The following is a 20,368-nucleotide window of genomic DNA, read 5'->3' as shown; positions in this document are numbered from 1 at the left end:
TCAAATTTAAGGTTAGACGTGAGGAACATTTTAGGAATCTGCATTTGAGGGTGGGCTAGCAAGCTTAATTAATCACAGCCAGAGTTACAATTATCCAGGTTTGATCAGGGCAATCTCTCTCACCAAAACTGGGAAGCTGTTTTTTCACTTAAGTGTCAGCAGTCAATCATGTGATTGGTTTTGCAGAAATGAGAGATATATGTGAAATCAACAGGAGAACAAAATCTGCAAAATCAAAGATATTTTTGAGAATTTATTCCAGCAGTTTATTATACAGAAAACTGAGGTAACCCTTACAGAAGCAAAACTCAATATTGCAGTATACCACTGCAGAAGGAATGAGAAAAATCATCAGTTGAAAAGTATGTGAAAGTACAGACCGTATACCCCTCATTCTTTAAATCTGTTCATATTTGTATTTGGCTTCGTTTGTTGGCAGTCCACAACTGTTCTGACAGCTAAAGCTGCGTACTATAATAAGGTATGGCATTATAAGAAAGACTCAAGGTCCTTTCCTTCTCCTCTGATCACATTCAAAGAGTGAGAACTTCATATTGGCACGGCGAATGCACAGGCGCCCAAGCGTGGACTAGGTCTCATTTCTGCATTAGTTTTCCATACCCTTTTCACTACAGACTCAGAGATGCCAAGGACTACTAGCCTTGAGCACGCAGTATTAATTAGTATGTATGAACAAAACATTTATAAATGACAACATTTGGAAATGAAATGTGCTTTCTCTTGGAACTTCTGCAGCCTGGAGGCGATCTGCAGTTTGATCCCAGACAAACTGTGTTAGCTTCAGACAGCTTTAGAACATTTGGAATGTCAAGAGACTACTGAAAGTTCTTAGAACAGCCTTATGAACATTGCTTTTATAAATCAGTAAAACGCATTAATGTTTCCCATAACACTGAATCTAAATACACATTAGTGCGAATACAAGATTGATCATTCAAGTTGTAATATGGCCATATATTTCCAGATATTACAGAGAAAAGTGGTTGTGGTCAATCACAGCCCAATATTGCACCTTGTAGAAAAGAGTGCCTCTCTTTAATTTGTATAAATTTTACTAGCGGAAATTCTGAATGTACGATGAGACAAAGGCAGATATATTTATGTGAGTGAGTTTACATGACATGGTAATGCAACTATTTAATAAAAGGAAGACCCAATAACCAGACAAGAAAATGTTCTTTGGAAATGCTTTCTCTTTACAGAACATTGTACAAATCCCCTTGTTGAGAACCTTACAAAACACATACATGCTGCAAAAATGAAACATACAGCAGGAGCAATAAAGAATTACCTCAGCTTTCAACACCATTTCACTTGATTGAAACTGTTCTCATGTTCCATTAAGTATAATAATACATTTGAAAAATGTAAATAACCTAGTTACATTTTCTTGTTTCAAGCTGCCAGGCACCAGTCATATATCGCAGTCGTATAAAAAGAAGATCCCTGCCCATCTGCAGCCAGCTCCAAAAGGGAACTAACTTAGAACCTGTGATTAATGAAGAAGAAAATCAGAAGGACATTGTTAGAAAAAATGAGGAATAGCAAAGCATACTTTTACTAGTCATGAACCTCTGCATTTTTGGCACGTTCAGCCTTACAACGCAGACTTTAATTTTAATTAAGGAATATTACAAATACTGTAAAAATACGTATTAAAATGTATTGCCTTACAGCCATTACATTATACCATAAACAGGGAGATATAGTTTGGAAGCAGCACAGTAACTCAGCGTATGCCACAGGATACATAGACTGCTTTGCAGTAGGGCTTTGCTCAAGTAAACAGGAACCTGAGCACCAACAGTTAAGTAAAGGATTTCTGAGTGACTTTGTAGAAGACGATCATCTCCTGCTCTCTTACAGCAATATGAACGTGCCAATGTCCAGGCAATGTAAGGAATGCACACCATAACTCCTCTTCCATCTCTGCTAACATTTATAGTAGATGCAATACACCTGGAACTGCACTGAAAGAAAACATTCTCTTTTACAGTGAAGTTGGCTTAGGATGTTCTCTGCTTGCTTGCATCCTTTATCACCATCACAACTCATCACACTTTTTTGTTGTTCAGGGTTGTGCCGAGGAGAAAAGATTCAGGTTAAAAAACAAAAAAACATCAGAGCAAAAGAAAGGAAGGAACTGTATTTGATAGGAGGAAAGCAAGCAAGTGGCAAAAGCAGTACCTCTTGGTATATATATGGAGCTATTCCTCCTAGCACCCCAATAAGAGAGACCTCTGTACATATCTTAAAGAGTCAAACCAAATCTTAACAGAGGGTGCTCTAAAGAAGGTCTTGATAGGTAGGATGAGAATTTTGGAAGGAAAGATACAGAAAAACAGAGCTGAATAAATAAAAAATGACAGTCAGGCTTTCTGCATAGCATTTTACAAGAGCAACATTTTTATTATCACATTATAGCAAGAGGATGTGCTGAAGTAGTGTTTCACCACTGTTTCTGCCCTAGCAGGTAGCCCTAGCAGTATAATTACCTACTTTGTCTCCAGTGAGAGTTTCTCTCCCTTGCTCTCTGTTCACCTGTTCTTCCTGTGTCTGTATTACCCTGCCATTACAGAATCTGACAAGGATTCTGAATTTGTATGGAAAGAAGGCTGTGTGCTATCAAAAATGGATAAAATATGATTCACTTTGAGAAAATCCTCAGCTATTTTATTCTGGATTGATACTTAAGGAATCTTAACAAAAAAGAAAGCGCTTCCTTACCTTCAATTTCAGTCCAGTTGACAGCAACTTCTGCTATAGGTATTCTCAAGTGCTGAGCTATATAAAGGAGTTCCACATCAAATGCCCTGCAGTAGAACAGCAAATAGCAAATTCAGTTATTATTATTTCCAGGAGGAAGATGGTGGCACTGTTAACTTAAGAGAGGTTGGCATTGAGTTACAAAGTTGATACCAATTCTCTACAGATCCAATGCACATGAAAGGAAAATAAATTTCCTCACTGAATGACTAAGAAAACAGCCAACATACAGATAACAACACTTCACTGCACTCTGTTTCTGAAGGTGTATTTCATGCTGTGTCCACACCACTGCTCACTTTCCATTCTGTCACAATCATGATTTAGAAAATTTTGAAGACCAAGGGGTCGAACGAGCAATGTCAATCTGCAATAACAGAGCCCAGTAACCATTTAATGTGCAACACCAAAACCCTCTTGAGACCGGTCTTTTTCTTTGCTGGCATGATTCTCTGCAGGCTGTGCAACAAAATGAATTTGGGAGGAGATCCTACCCTAAATTAAGTCAGTTGCCCCCCACCCAGTTTGTCCAAAACATGCTTTAATCCTCTTTGTTCTCTGCGTAGAAAATTGTGCATTTCCTTCTTGCAAGTGAATGCTTAGGTAGGACCTCTGAATCAAGGCTTCTGGTGTTGTTTGAATTCAAGGTATTAGTAACCTCATTTGACACTACAGCTGTGGGACAGAAAGATGCAAGCAAGCAAAAAGGCATAATGAAGGCGGTGGCCAGCCACATTCAGACATCACTTCCTTGTACTATTAATGAATGCAACATTAGGAGTGACTTTAAAATATGTACTCAGGTGTGACACATACGTGTATGTTCCATTGAAGTACAGACCGCAGCACACTGCCTGAAGGTGAGGTCACTCTCACACACACATCAACCTGGACTTGTTCTGTATGTGTGTGAAGGAACTACTGACACACTGTGCACAGCAGTAAAACATGCTGAGGTGGCATAAACAGAAGTTATCAACAGAGACTACAGTTATTCTGTTTAGAGGATTTAGAAACAGTCTGTAAATCTGATTTTGATTAGAACACAAGCCTTTTAATTGCCATGAAAACAGTTACAGGAATAAATTGATGTTTTTTCCTTTTTTCCCTGTCAACTTAATCTGAGCCAAGCAGCCTTGACACTTTACTGTTGCTTTTTTTTAAATTAGGGTTGAATATTATTTTATTAATTATACCATGGTCTCTTACTGAAATCGTATTATTTGACATTTTGCTGACATTTTACATTTGTAAGCCAAAAAAAACATTTGTTCACCTCTGAATGTTTATGAGTCATGTGTATTAACAGTAAATCTAATTTTGTAATATTTACTACTTAACTGACTAAAAAACTTAAGAGACAGAATAATTGTCTGATGAATTATACTATATGAACTGTTCTAAAAATATTACTCCATAAAGTATTAGCCCAGCAAACTAATGGTGATTTGCAACAATTCCTATGGACAACCAATTACCCGAATGTCAGCAACATACATCAGAGCACAGCAACATTAAATAGTTTGGAGAACTACTGTGCTCAAAGTAAAAGACTAAAAGGATGGGAATTAATCAGGTTGAACACTAACATTGTTACATGTGGTTTGCCATTAGTGCAACAGTGAACATATCCTGAAATATACAAAATGCCATTCAAGGCTGGAAGGAGAATGACTTCTGTAGTACACTGCCTGTGTACAGTTCCTCCTCTGCTCCCCACGACCTTTCCATAGAATCAGAGAATCGCAAGGTTGGAAAGGACCTGCAAGATCATGCAGTCCAACCTCCTCCCTCCCATCACCACTGCTACCACAAGCACTAAACCATATCTCACAGCTCCTCATCCAGACGCCTCTTGAACACTGCCAGGGACGGCGACTCCACCACCTCCCTGGGCAGCCATTCCAGTGCCTGACCACTCTCTGAGAGAAAAAGTTCTTCCTTATGTCTAACCTAAACCTCCTCTGGTACAACTTGTGGCCATTTCCTCAGGTCCTGTTTGTTGCCTGGGAGAAAAGGCCAAACCTCTCCTCATCACAACCTCCCTTCGGGAAGTTGTAGAGTGCAATGAGGTCTCCCCTGAGCCTCCTCTTCTCCAGATTAAACAATCTCAGCTCCCTCAGCCGCTCCTCACAAGACTTGTGCTCCAGACCCCTCACCAGTTTCGTTGCCCTTCTCTGGACACGCTCCAGGGCCTCAATGTCTTTCCTGTACTGAGGGACCCAAAACTGAACACAATACTCACCAGTGCTGAGTACAGATGCATGCTACAATAATTTATCAGGGAATATAGCTTGCAGTGTATTCCATACGTGATAATACAACCCTCACACTGCAGAGCACCAAATCCAGGTGGTACAAAGTTTTAGGACGTAAGTGTGGGTATTTTAGCAGGAGCCAACTCTAGAGATCAAAGCAATGCCAGCGGATGAGTTGGTGAATGCAATACATACGTTTTGACATGAAGCAGCATGTCAGCCATTTGCAACTAGTTACTGTGTGACAGAAGCACTGCTAGGAATTGCAGGGTATTATTCACACCATATACTTCAGAGGATCCTGCTGCAGAGAGTGGAAGTAAGAGCCTCTGGGCAGGGGAACACTGCTCGGAGTACCCGAGTGTGGCTCTAGCTTGAATGAGAAAAGCTTAACACTGCCTTGATCACATAGGAACTTCAGCCTCTAATTTAAGTACCTCAAGTTAGACATCCAAAAATATATGGTGTGAAGCTTGCCCATCTATTTCTAATAGTGGCTCCATTATGTGTTAATTAATACAAACATGAAGTATAAAATACTGGAAAACTTTTCCATGTGGCTCTATTTACGCTAAATGCTTTTGTCTAAGTTACGAGTTACGACTGTGCTGGCTTAAACTTGATGTAACACCAAGCTGGTGGGTGTTCAACTGAAATTAAATCCCTTTTAAACTGAACTTGTTTCATCTTGTAAAGTACTATGAGGGCTGCTCCGAAAGTAATGCCTTCTGGTTTATTATGTCATCCCACAATTTCAGAGGTGGATGGTGGTGGTATAGCAGTAGAAATTGAACCTTCCCACCAATAATCACATTATATTTTGTTGCTGTGTTGCAGACAGAAGCAGAGGGGCAATCTGGCTTCTGAAGAAGAAGTGTGCCTGAAGCAAAGGTGTTCTGAATTCCTCCATGTGGAAAACTTGGCACCCATTGACATTCAGTGACACTTACTGAACTCCTATGGAGACAAAACAGTGAATGTGAGCACAGTGAGGCAGTGGGTGGTGTTCTTCAGCAGTGGTGACAGCAGGTAGCGTGCAGGCTCTTGTCCACTGCAGGTGAAAATGCATTGCTAACGGTGGTGACGATGTTGAAAAATAGTGTTATGTAGGTGAGAATTTTCTCTATCAAACAGCATTTTTGTACTCTTTGTATCTGTTACAATTTCCATGAAAATAAATGAGACATTACTTTTGGAGCAACTGACATATCCTGAGAATTTAATAGTTATTTTGAAATTGCAATTAGGCTCTTTCTTGCTTGTCTAATATTAAATGTATCAAATATCCAACATTTGGCCTTCTGTTATATCATTATGACTGGAATTTATAACTTTTCTTTGATAACATGTTCTAGTGAACTCTTAACAGGGCAGATGTAACTTTCAGTGGCCAAAGAACGAAATACGGTGACAACCTCCAGCTGTAATGAGGCCTTTGAAAACCCACGTGCACCTGCCAGGAGCAGGATATTTTAATTCTACAAGACAAAACAGAGATAGTTTTAACAGCAAAATACGTTTGTGTTGATTTTGGAGATGAGAATGCTCTGAGAAGACCTCACTGTGGCCTTCCAGTACTTGAAGGGAGCAAATAAACAGGAGGGGGAACAGCTGTTTACGAGGGTGGATAGCAATAGGGGGAATGGTTTTAAACTGAGATGGGAGGGTTAGATTGGATTAGGAGGAAGTTTTTCCACACAGAGGGTGGTGAAGCACTGGAACAGGTTGCCCAAGGAGGTTGTGGATGCCCCATCCTTAGAGGCATTCAAGGCCAGGCTGGATGTGGCTCTGGGCAGCCTGGTCTGGTGGTTGGCGACCCTGCACATAGCAGGGGGGTTGAAACCTGATGATCATTGTGGTCCTTTTCAACCCAGGCCATTCTATGATTCTATGATTAGATGTTCATAAACAATTCTACTTGTCCTGCACAAAACAGGAAAAACAATTCATTCCACCGCTTGTGTTTGCCTATGATGCCAAAGCAGTGGAAAAATATCCCTGTAACAAATATTTGTATGTTTTTCTAAGCAATACTTATTTTCCTGTAATTTTTAGATTTATATTTACAGCGTAGTGATAGAAGAAACAATCATGGGATGTCTTTTATACTGAACGTGTGAGTTTTGAATGTGAAAAAAGTGGCTTGTTCAGTGCACAAACCAATTTTTATAGACTAAAATAATACAATTTGTTCTATCAATTTTACTCTATAAACATTTTAAGCTAACCAATCTATCTAACCAATAATCTGCTAAGTTGCTTAATATAATTACAAATTGCTGCTTTACAAACTGTCAATCAAGCCAGGGCATGAACTACACTCTGAATTTCTACTCATTTTATCAATATTCCAGGTAGAAAAGTAACTGCTGCCACATCTAGTTCTTCTGGGCGAGGAAACAAATATTCTGTCTGGAACAATTGTTATGATTTTTCTGTAGTCAGGGGAAAAAAAAAGATCAAATTTTGCACAAAAAAATTCTGTCAGTTAGGCAATCTAATTTTCCAGTTTTCTTCCTGCGCATTACAATTTAACATAAAAATTACACTTCCCTAGGACAAGACTGGATGCAGAAATGGAGCTTCTTTTGGAAGTGAAATTCTCACTTCTGAAAGTGAGTAATTCCAACTGTCCTCATTATGTTTTTAAAATACCTCTTTTAATTTTCTTTTAAGTCTTAATTTAAAAAACGTGCTCCATCCATTTCTGAAAAATAGATTAGTGCTGTAATCAGATTCAGAACCTAAAACACGAAGCATATGCTCTCTGTTCAAAAGGTTGCTCTTATTTCAAACTAATGTCAAAGCTTTGTTATGTAGAAAGTAAATTTCAAGAATGTTTGGGTTTTGTTCGTGTATATACAGCCAGCTCTCTGAGGAACAGTTACACCAAAAAGTAAATAAGAACATTAATGGGAAAAGAAAAACTCGCTTAGGATCTGAGCGTGACTTTTTAGTATCAAAAATATAAACAATATCCAGTATCTATTAATTTTAGAAATGCTTTCTAAAACTTCAGCATAATAAAATATTCTGGGAAGTCTCTCAGCCTCTCTTGAAAAACTGTTGTCTGATTCTCATCACTTTAAAGATAAAAACATTATCTTTCTCTGTATATTTCAGTTTGCTTTTAAGATTTCATAAAAATAAGCATCTATAAATCAAACTCAGCATAGCAGGATGATAACTGTGGTTTCAGTTTTCTAGGATTTTCAGCATTAAAGAGATGATATCCAAGTCAGTGTTGGCTGGAAGAGAAGCATGATAAAACCAGAAAAAACCTGGACTTCTGAGCAACTACTGCTTCATTTCTACTACAGCTAAAATTGAGTTATTTCCCTCTTTTTAAACTAATATTAGAAACTGCCAAAAACAGACAGAGGATCATATAAAGGAAGATCTTGATGCTGTGTCCCATTGCTCCCCACTCCCACTTTGGTCTACAGAAAGTGAATATGGAAACACAAGGCTCCATGGTATAGATGGTGTTAGTGAAATACTAAAAACACCAGGGGTGTTTAATTGTGGTCTTTCTGATAATAATGTAAGTACAGAAACTTACTTAACAGGCTTTTGTTCTCTCTGACCTAGCAGCAGGATAGCTATGTTGCTTACATGGACATATCTATTACCAGAACATGAGATGTTCAGCTTCCAAGAATGTAACTGTGCTCCTAACACTACGTAAGTGAAGTATGTTATCATCCTGCTGAGAGACACACAGACAAAACCTCTATCATTTACTGGGTAAGCACTGCTCTGCATTTGACAACATCCAGCACTTCAGCGCAGCCTCCTACTACTCAGTGCTAATTCAACACTTGTGCTGTCTGCTGTGCAGACATTTTTGGATTCATTTAGCAAAAGGGAAGAACTGTCTTGGCTTTTAGTCTATTAAGACGACTGACATTGCCTATATGGACCAGAAACTGAGCTGCCTTAGATACAAGTTTGGGTTAGTAGTCCAAATGGCTTTTACTGAATGGTTTTATCCTTCGGATGCAATTAAGGCACAAGCCTCTGACACAGTTTGTTCCTACATATTACTACACTGAGTGGAATGTACCCTGCTGAACTTCAGCCACCTACAGTAGAGATAACTCCTATACAAGTTGTCCAGAGTCTTTCTGTAGTTGATGGCAGGAAATGAGCACTTGTTGGCCAAGCTTCACTTGGCATACTTTAGAGCCCTGTATTAGGATGAAATTAATTACATCCTGAAATTATCCCTTCTTCTGTCACCCAAGAAGACAAGCAGATACAGTCTAGATGTTATGGAAGGAAATCTTTGTGTGTGCATATTTATATTCTGAATAATAAGCTTATGAATTCAGGGCAAGGATTATTAGACAACTGATTTTATAGGCATTTTATATTAACATCAAGAGTAAGTATACATATTGGTGTTTAGTCTAAATATTATCATAGAACGCCTTGGATTGGAAGGGACCTCAAGGATCATCCAGTTCCAAACCCCCTGCCACGGGCAGGGCCACCAACCTCCAGATCTGGTACCAGATCAGGCAGCCCAGGGACCCATCCAACCTGGTCTTGCACACATTGTGTTTCATATAGTGGTTGTAATGCTGAAATTACTTTTCCAAAATCATGTTAATCAGGAAAGAAAAGCAACAACAACAACAAAGAAAACTTACCAGCGTTCTACGTGGAGGGTTGAGAATGTCCTCAATGCAGCTTCCCTAGTTAGAAGTTTAAATCCACACTGTGTATCCCTGATCTTTTTGACACAGAGAAACCACACAAGGAAATGGAAGCCGTACATAAGGAGAGTTCGAAAGTAAGAGCGCTGTGAACAAAAGGGAAGAAGTCAGATGGTTTCCTTTAGATGATGAGCGCAGTGTTTAAACAGAGCTGGCTCTCAGGACAAGAGCCCTGTTTCAAGACAGCTTTCAAAGTTCATAAACTATTTTCTTTAGTGCAGGAAACAAACCAGAACTTTTCAGTTGTTACAATGAAACAAAATTACAGCAGAAAAGGAGAGACTTGCCAGTCAAGTTCATGATTAGAATATCCAGAGAGATATTAAAAGTCCATGTTCTTGTTGCTATTTTCCCTAATTTGTGGCACCTTTTCACTCTGGACAGTACCATATTACCTGCAGCAGAAGCCCAAACCTGGATTTCAACTCAAGATTGAGAGTCTGTGATTCTCCCAGTCTACTCTTCGGTTACATTTGTGCTCTTGACATCATGTCATGTGGATATGTTTGTCAATGGAATCCGTTCTGTTTGCAGAATCACTGCCAGTTTTGCATTTGAGGCAGCTCCTAAACAACTGCAGCTCAGTTCCATCACTTCTGAACTCACTCCTGAATTTGGTGAATTAAGTTGAATTTAAGACGATTGTATCTAAGACCACGAGCTAAATACCATGCAAAATGGAGACAGCAATTTAACTGTTAAGCATCTCTGGGTGATAAGAGATGCCTTTAAAGCAAATAATTTCAAACCTTGATTGCAAAATGAGATGATGTTCAGCTTATTATTTAACAGTCTTTGGCTTAAGGAAATTCACAGCTCTAAAAAAGTGCTCTAGCCCCAGGTTAATGGTGGATCTGGTGTGGATTCTTCAGCATTCTGGCAAAGGTGAGCTACTGTGTGACAGGGAACACAAGGCTACTTGTGCATGACTGTCATTCAGTAACACCATGCACCATCAAAAGTAAGAAATGGGGGAGAAACTGAAAGCGAAGAAGGAATACTCTCATCTGCAAACTGTGTTTCTGCAGTTTGCACCCAGTCACTTAGTAAGATCCTTCAAAGATGATAAGAAATATGAATGCACTGAAGAAAATGTAGGTATATTCTGTGCTTCCACGCAGCATGAAGGATTTTTGTGGGCTACAGTTTACCAGCTACATAGTCTCCACCTAGCTCCATGGAGATGATGTTGTTACAAAACCCCCAGAACTCACCGGCTGTACAATTAACAAGTAACAGCAAATTCAGTCACACCAGCACGTGAATTCCATGTCAAAGCTTTATCCCTATTTCTGAAAATTATGTGGATTTTCTTTTTGTTTGTTTGAGGATATTAACATATACCCACCAGTATTTATAGGAACTCTTCCCAGAGAACTGTTCAAATACCATCTGATAAACCAGAAAAAAAAAAACAAAAACCTGAAGGTCTACCAGGGGCTGAACATTACCAACACAACTTCTTTTGGCCTTCTGTAACTATTTGATAATACACACACACACACACACACACACACACACACACACATTCATATAAATATATGAAATATGAAAATATATATATATTTTCAAGTATTAAACATCAGTATTAAAAAAACTCATTCTTGAGAACATTCAAGATGATGAACACATGCAATGATGCTGGAAAAATTAGTCCAGCAACATGTCTGTTGCAATACAAGTTCAATGCCTGCATTTTGTCAACTACTGACTGCCAAGACATCAGAAAACCAGATGCAAGATAAGACCGTGCCTATGCAGCACTGTTTATTCTACAAGAGCCACAGACTGAACAGTACCCATCTGTGTGTTCAAAACTCAAAAATTTCACCATGAGTAATACAGAAAAATTACAGTACTTTCCCACTGATTAAGATACCCTTCAAACAGCTTATTGCTAATTATCCCTAACTCATTTTGAACAGCTCTCAAGATTTGTAGATCAACAAGATCCTGCACTGGAAGAGAATCAATAAAAATGAGCTCATCAGTCGCCCCTGCACTCCAGCACCAGTACTGGCAGAAGACGTACATTCACACAGAGACTACTCCTGTAGAAGCTTTAACTCATCAGTCACAAAATGTTACCTTCTACAGACCTGCCTCTAAAACTTTACCTCCTAATAACAGCAAACTTAAATGGTCTCTAGCTATTAATTGTCAGGAATTTAAGTTCTGCTTCTAAGATGCTCTCAACTAGGAAAATGAAATCCTTCAACTGGAACACCACTGAAACTAGTTCAGAATTGGTGGTCCCTGACATGCAGAACTCATCCTTTGTAATGTGATGGAGCACAAGATCCACTCACAGCATTTCTTATTGTTAAGCTCCCACTCTCTTGCAGATGTTTATTTAACTGTAAAATCTGTGTAACAGAATCAAATAACGGAAATATTTTGAGTAATAGTATACAGGAGGAAAGGGAAACAAACCTTTGCTATCGAGTCCTTTTCCAGATGAGCTCTAGAACCACAGGAAATAGCCATCTGGTTCTGCACAAGAATACACATTAAAGACTTATTAGTTAAACTATCATTTTCTGAGTCACTGGAATCTCCTGTTGAGACTCTGTATGAAACCTTAAAGAGTGATAAGGACCGTATGATAAAAACTTCAAAGCCATACACTTTTCTGCTTTCTGTAGCTATACTTTATCTACTGCTGGTTTCCAAGGTTAAAATAAATCACTTCTGCAGATAACAGATGATCTAAAGGCTAATACACTTTGTATATGGTGCATACAAGTTGCTGCAGTTTATTCATATCTATCAAGTATAAACAATTTAGTTTACATTGTTCCTCTCAAGTACAAATACAATAAAAATGCAAGGTTCTGCACCTGGGTTGGGGCAATCCCAAGCACAGATACAGGTTGGGTGGAGAATGGATTGAGAGCAGACCTGAGGAGAAGGATTTGAGAGTGCTGGTTGATGAAAGACTCAACACGAGCCAGCAGTGTGATCTTGCAGCCCAGATCAACCATATTCTGGGGTACCCCAAGAGAAGCGTGATCAGCAGGTCGAGGGAGGTGATTCTGTCCCTCTACTCCACTCACGTGAGACCCCACCTGGAGTAACTGCATCCAGCTCTGGGGCTGCCAGCACAAGAAGGACATGGAGCTGTTGGAGTGGGTCTAGAGGGCCACAACGATGATCAGAGGGCTGGAGCACCTCTCTCTGAGGACAGGCTAAGAGTTGGGGCTCTTCAGCCTAGAGAGGAAACCTAATTGTGGCTTTCCAGTACCTGAAGGGAGCCTACAAGAAAGCTGGGGAGGGACTTTTAATAAGAATATGTAGCAACAGGACAAGGGGAAATAGTTTTAAACTGGAAGAGGGCAAATTGAAACTAGATATTAGGAAGAAATTATTTATTGTGAGGATGGTGAGACACTGGCACAGGTTGCCCAACAAGGCTGTGGATGCCCCCTCCCTGGAAGCATTCAAGGCTAGGCTGGATGGGGCTTTGAGCAACATGGTCTATAGAGATAGGGTCTATAGGTGTCCCTGCCACCAGCAGGGGTTTGGAACTAGATGATCTTAAAGGTCCCTTCTAACCCAAACCATTCTATGAAATGTAGTGAACAGCACTGATAAACATTTAGCATTACAAGGCACCTAAAGTTATATGTTTTCCCTTTAATTTGCACTGTGAAAAGGATAACAATACTTGTTCCACGGATGCATCTACAAACAAATTAATTACCACGGTATCACTCACAAATATAATCTCAAATTAAACCAAAAGAGGCAATCAAAACAGAATTTTTAAATTTATTCTCAGACGACTCCTATAAAACTCCCAGACCTGCTGTTTTTGAGCATGGGATTGATGCTGGAGACCCGGCAGCCGCCGTGGTAGTGAGAAGCATGAAGGAAACACTGCCACCCGGCGGCCCCTGCATGCTCACACTCACAGACAGACAGTGGGAGCTGCCACCTGTCGCATAGATGCAGCCAGAAGAGCTCCCACTGGAAAGCTGAGCACCACTTCTTGCTTTTTGGGAACCTCACCAGATGTACCTCTGTTCTGGGTTAAGCATTGGGCTAATGAAAAAAAAAAAAACCACCCTCAGTTCTTTCAGGTCACGACAAGACAATGGCTATCCACAGAGGACATCTTGTTTCACAGTTTTTGAATTTATATTTATAATAAAAGGTATTCCAAATATTGTCATTAAACTAACAACTCTGAAAAAGAGTTAAAAAGTAGGGTGAAATTAAGATGCATCCTTAGCTATACAAGATGACATCAGAGAAGAATAAAATACTACACTTACTAAGCAAAATAAAAGTTATTTCAGTGAGTAGGAACACATGCTTTTTATAGTGACTGTAACATAGGAAGAATGATGAGTAGAACATAACGTGCTGCATATTTCATAGGCACACTGATTGCAAAGGAGGTAAGAGCTCCATGTAAGCTACCTCTTACAGCCCATTCTCACAACTTCAAAGCATAACATTTTCAGACTTACAGCTAGAACTTCAGCTGGACCCCAAACAACTCAAAGTGAATTATAAAAACCCATCTGTATGTGTATGTATTAAACTGAAAAAACAGAATTTATACTCACAGGCCACGGTTGGAGATTTTTTAGACCTTCTTCCACTTTTTCAATATCTGCAAATTTTGTAGCTCCATCTGCATCAGCCATAAGAATTTTCTTCCCCCGAGAACTAAGAACACCCTGCAATCACAACAGTCAAGAAAAATCTGCATTTATATTGTAGTAACATCTAGAAACTTCACATACTGCACACCATCCCATAACGACAGACAATGCATAAAAATGGGACCTTAAGGATCCCTCTTATCTACAGAAGGTTACAAACTAAAAGCTTTACAACTCAAATCGTGAGATATGCTGCTATAGTCAGCTACACAGGGGAGCACAAAGCAGTAATTAGTAGTTACCAATGCACTGGACAGCTTTCCTTTGTCATCTGAGCTATGGAAAGGAGGATGCAGTGCTATATGTTCTTCTAACTTACTTTCAAAAGAATGCAAGAGATAATCTCAAATTAGTTCTGAGAAGTAATACAGTGTCACTGCAAAACATCCATGATGCAGAAGGTTTTGTAGCCTGTTTTGTCACATTCTTGACAATGAGATCTTTGATACTTATTGAAGGGCAAGAAAAATAGGAGAGGGTTTGCCAAATGTATTGTCATAACTGAGCACGTTGGACTTAAAAAGTTACGAAGGGATCCCACTCTGCACTCTGAACTGCAAAACTTTATCACAAACACAATCAGCCTCATTTGGGAATAACTAAAAAATAGCTCAAGGACTCAACATCATGCTTTCTCCATTTGCTATATATAAAATACTAATGTTCCCTAAAAAAAAAAATCACAAAAACAAACAAAAAAAACCAACCACACTCACACACAAAAAAAACCCACCCAAAACTGGACATGCTAAAGATACAGCTTAAAATTTGCACACATGGTATGCATGAGTAAAAATATTTGTTGAATCATAACTAACTTTACATTTTACAGTTTCTCATTAGGTTCATAAAGGCTCTGATAGCTCACAAATGATACCATCCTTTTCCACACGAGTACAGTGTCATTTATCCTAGGAAAAAAATGTTCCCCCCAAATGTGTAGCAGCTGTTTTATGTTTAAGGATAGGGTGATTTTATGACAAGATCTATGTGCAAATATTAGTATGTGGAAGCATAAATGTTTCCTGTTCTACTATGAAATACAGGTAATAAGCAGTGGGCTTAAAGTACAAACTTCACTGTACTTTTTTTTTTTTTTTTAATTGAAAAGAATGATCATAGAATCACAGAATGGCCTGGGTTGAAAAGGACCACAATAATCATTGAGTTTCAACCCCCCTGCTGTGTGCAGGCTTGCCAACCACCAGACCAGGCTGCCCAAAGCCACATCCAGCCTGGCCTTGAATGCCTCCAGGGATGGGGCATCCACAACCTCCATGAGCAACCCAGAAAACAATACTCTCAAACTTCATATTTACAAAATCTATGAGTGTATTTTTGTTGTTGTTTTGTTTTTCCCTCACAGTGCAAAGTCATTTCCGAGCAGAACAAGAATATAAACATTACATTTCCAGAATCTAAAATAAGTCAATTTTGTAAAGAGTTTTTGCTTCAGTTCATGGAATTTGTATTCAGCTTTCTAGGAGTCATTTTGTTACTATATTGAATTCAAAATGTGTATCAGCACGGCTGTATTTTCTGCGTATTTGGGTACATGTAGTTCAGACAGAGAAGGAGATGAAAGTATCAATTACCATCCTGACTGCTCCTCCTTTCCCTCGATTTTTTACCAAAGACAGCACTCGCACTTTGTCGCCTCCGTATTTCTTGCAGTACTTCATTGCAACCTGATAGACATACAAAAAAAAAAAACAACAACAAAAACAAAAACCAGCATAAAACAGAAAAAAGACTCAAGGTAAAAGTTTACAATTGCTCACCCTTTCCTTTTTTTCATTTAATAGCACAGAGCTACAATCACTTCAGTCTCAACAAATACACTGCCAGTGTTTGCTGGAGTGTGTTTGGGAAAATAAGAAGTTGTTCACAGTCAACACAAGAAGTGTGAAGGAGGTATTCATATTCAGGAAGCACAGGATATTCCTCCAGGCAATTCTAAACCCCATTCATCGAAGACCAGAAGACTCCCAGTCCTAATATAATTTATAGCACACTGTTTCAGACCTTTTATACTAATACAAACATTCAAAAGTAGAATAATTTTCTACTACTACTACCTATTTCTCACTTGTCTTTACCTACTTCTCACTTGTCTTGCTGCTCTCTGTGGTCTTAAACAAAAATTCAGTGATGTAAAATCCCATTCACACTGCAGAGATGTGCAGGTTTTGTTCCATGCTACGGGGGAAAGAAAGCATGAGCTTTTTCCTCATCTTCTCTAACAGTTGTTGCAAGTCAACATTCATCGAAGTAGAAGAACACAGAACTGTGTGGGAAACACTGCTACTGGCATTGGGATTTTTAACTGAACAACGTCAGGAAAGATAAGGCAAAGAGACAGACAAAATGTCAGCTCTCCTGTCAATCACAGTATGAACCAGGTACTTTACAAGGCGTCTTATGCTTCCTCAAGATCACATTCACATCACTTTGCATGCGAAGAATACGTTAGAAGTTGTTTATTGAAGCTAGGATTAGAACTTCTAGAGTTTCAGCTGCAGGAAAGTGTCTGTCACATCAGCCAATTAAGAATACGAGCATTTGAAAAATAATTATATATGTATGCTTATGTATATGTGATACTCATACTGCATGTAGGACCATAGCAGAAAACATTCAGAAATATGAATTTGAATCACTTATTTCAAGTGCCAAAATACATCGTTATTGTATTTCACAACCGCAACGTAAAAACTCATACCTCTGATTATTTCCTTACCTCTGTGGTCCGATCTTTACTACCATCATCAACCACTATTACTTCATAAGTGAAGGAAGAGTCTTGTTTCTTGAAAAGAAAAACAGAAATAGTGCATTGCATGCCATTTCTGAAGTTCACAGTAGGCCTTTCAAGCATCAGCATTCTTTGTGTCTGGCAGTTTTCAACGCATTCACGTGTGCAGACAGGCTCCAAAATTATGCAGTAAATTTGCTAACATAGTTATTTTATTGAAATAATTTTGCCATATTTGATGCCTCTTCCATTACATTGGTTGTCATATTTTTCCTCAACTACTATTTAGAACTGAAAAATCAATTCAATTTATAAAACACACGAAAGCTCAAAGCAACATTACTGCTAAAACAGATAAACAAAACCAAACACCTTCACTCAAATAACCAACCCCAAAGAAGAACAAATGTTTAAAAACTGATTGGGACCAACCAATATGTAGTTTGGAATGTTAAATGTATTGTTTATCCTCATCTCTATCTTGGAGAAATATCATGCATCATACAGTAGCACATTCAATTTAATTAAAAAAAGAGCCTTACATCATTTTATCCAAAAGAAAGTGAACTGATAAGACACATTTTACTTCCAAGAGGCTGTTATACTACTTTAACATACACCAAAACAACCAAGTTAATAGATCACATACTTCTGATACATAACACATAGAAAGACAGCATTTTTTTGAATGCAAAATTAACATACCTGTCTTTTTTCTAGATAATCCAAAGCTTCATCCATCATAAGAGGTACTAGAAGAAAAAAAAAAAAAAAGATAATTAGTAGATCATAACAGGCTAAACAACAAATGCACCAAAAAGCATCAGCACAACCAAGCTGACAACAACCAGAAGGGTATGATGAGTGAATTGCTTCAACCATACAACACTAGTGAATAAGTTTAGGACCTGCGATTCAAATGCAAAAAAGGCAATGAAAAAAATCATACATACATGACGACATAAAATCATTTCTTTTAAATATAAGAAACAACATTCCATTTTGAATTAGGTAATGATATGAAGTACTAAAAAATAAATAAATAAATAAATAAATAAATGAAATTCTCCAAGACAGATCTTGTAAATCAGCACTGATTTCTCCCGTTCAAGCAAAGTGACAGATATCAAGAGACGTTCCCAATGACAGTCGTACTATCTCCTTTCTTAGTAAGGCTGTTAGCCATGATGATGCCAAAGAGTAGGCACTGATTTATCTGCATGTTAGAAAAATATTCAGCCTCATGGCTGCCTTTGGTTCAAGTGATTATTTTGTTCTCCAAAGACAGAGATAACTAAGTGAAAAGCACATGGAACATGTGAAGTCCTTGCTTACTGGAAGTATGTATGGAGAAGCAGGACTGAGGAATGCACTCTTCTCTAGGAAGGGTCAAGTTCTTTACTATGAGAGTAGTAAGGTGCTGGAAAAGGCTGCCCAAAGAGGTTGTGGATGCCCCCAGAGGTGTTCAAGGCCAGATCGGATGGGGCCATGGGCAGCCTGGTCTAGTATTAAATGGGGAGGCTGGTGGCTCTGTATGTGGCAGGGGGGTTGGATACTCATGATCCTTGAGGTCCCTTCCAACCCTGGCCATTCTGTGATTCTGTGAAAGGGTCAGGTGTACCTCCTCTGTCCACGTCTCTCTCAATGGAATCCTGAACAGCTCACTACTTTCACTCACCAAGAACAGGAATAACATCAGCTACCACACATCAACAACAGGTACAGAGCTTAATGATTTCTATCAGAAAGGAAAGCACTCACTTTTTAGTATTTTGTCCTCATAAAGAGCACACAAAACAGCAAAATGAGAGCCAAGAGATCACCCTTTTCCTTCCTTATCTAAGACTGCAGCTGTTGCTTACAGAGTGGGAAGCTCTCTAATTAATTTTAGAAGTCTGTTTCTATGTCTTGCCTTATAGCAACTACCGGGGCAGTAAGCAGCTTTCTGCTGCAATTTATTAAAATAAAGCAGATTGCTACAAGTGCTCCATGCTATTTTTAGCATAAGAAATCAAATTACGCAATATCTTAATTTTGAAACTCAACATAGTTGGTCAGTTTTCTGGAAACTATATACAAGACCATAACCTGGCCTGTTAAAGACTATTGCCAACAGAAAGTGACCTCTGCATTATCACAGTAACAACAGACTTCACTTTTTTTTCCTCAAAACAAGACAAATCTTACACCGGTCTTCCTCATTGTATGAAGGCACAACAACAGAGAGTTCCTTTGCAGGGGGGTCGTGGATACTCGGTACAGGTTTCCTGCCTTCAGCACTGACGAAGAATTTTTCTTCTGCGTGTCGATGGAGGGTTGGCATTTTTACTGCGGTTACGTGAGCAATCATACAGACCTATAATGAAAAAGAAGAGAAAACCTGTGAGCTCTGTTTAAAGAATCATAGAATAGAATCATAGAATGGCCTGGGTTGAAAAGGACCACAAAGATCATCTTGTTTCAACCTCCCTGCTATGTGCAGGGTCACCATCCACCAGACCAGGCTGCCCAGAGCCACATCCAGCCTGGCTTTGAATGCCTCCAGGGATGGGGCATCCACAGCCTCCTTGGGCAACCTGTTCCAGTGTGTCACCACCCTCTGTGTGAAAAACTTCCTCCTAAGTTTACCTACCAGCATCCTGTTAAAGGTTTATCTAACTGCTGAACGCTCTGCAAGGGGCAACCAAAGATATTCTGGTAACAAGACAGATCAACAGTAGAGGATTTTATCACAGAGTTATAGAGTGCTTGGGTTGAAAGGGTCATCTAGTCCAACCTCCTGCAACGACCAGCCAGGTCAAGGTGCTCAGTGCTTGAACCAGCCCGACCAGGGACGCTTCCAAGAATAGGGAATCCACCACCTCTCTGGGCAACCTGTTCCAGCGCACAGCCTGCACCAGAGGGCCAGAACCCTCTCGTGTAGCGGCTGCCGCTGCATGACACGGTTTACCAACCCTGGCCACAGAGGCGGGTTTTCCCACAGGCGCGGTGAGAACCCCTTTCCTTCACGGCACCTCGGACGAGCACAGTCACCGGGACCCCCAGCCAACGAGACCCCCAGGTCCGGGCGGCCCTCGCCCCCCACGCGGGATGCCCGCGGCTCTCACCAGGAGCAGGAGGAGGGCGGCCAGGGCCGCCAGCACCGCACCGAGCTCGGGCAAGGACAGGGGCAGC

General features: G+C 39.5%; 1 protein-coding gene across 1 annotated transcript; it reads right to left on the bottom strand.

Moving 5' to 3' along the window:
• Positions 1 to 238: 238 nt before the first annotated feature.
• On the bottom strand, positions 239 to 20,364 carry ALG5 (ALG5 dolichyl-phosphate beta-glucosyltransferase; the record flags this gene model as incomplete). The annotated part of the gene is made up of 10 exons (XM_010729003.3): positions 239 to 1,510; positions 2,749 to 2,834; positions 9,701 to 9,852; positions 12,200 to 12,259; positions 14,341 to 14,454; positions 16,035 to 16,127; positions 17,180 to 17,248; positions 17,900 to 17,946; positions 19,382 to 19,550; positions 20,302 to 20,364. Coding segments are annotated over 10 exons (966 nt in total), but the record flags the coding sequence as incomplete, so codon positions are not given.
• Positions 20,365 to 20,368: the final 4 nt, after the last annotated feature.

This window comes from Meleagris gallopavo, chromosome 1 (assembly GCF_000146605.3).
Source record: "Meleagris gallopavo isolate NT-WF06-2002-E0010 breed Aviagen turkey brand Nicholas breeding stock chromosome 1, Turkey_5.1, whole genome shotgun sequence".
Classification (NCBI taxonomy): domain Eukaryota; kingdom Metazoa; phylum Chordata; class Aves; order Galliformes; family Phasianidae; genus Meleagris; species Meleagris gallopavo.
This window is presented reverse-complemented; position numbering and strand designations above follow the sequence as displayed.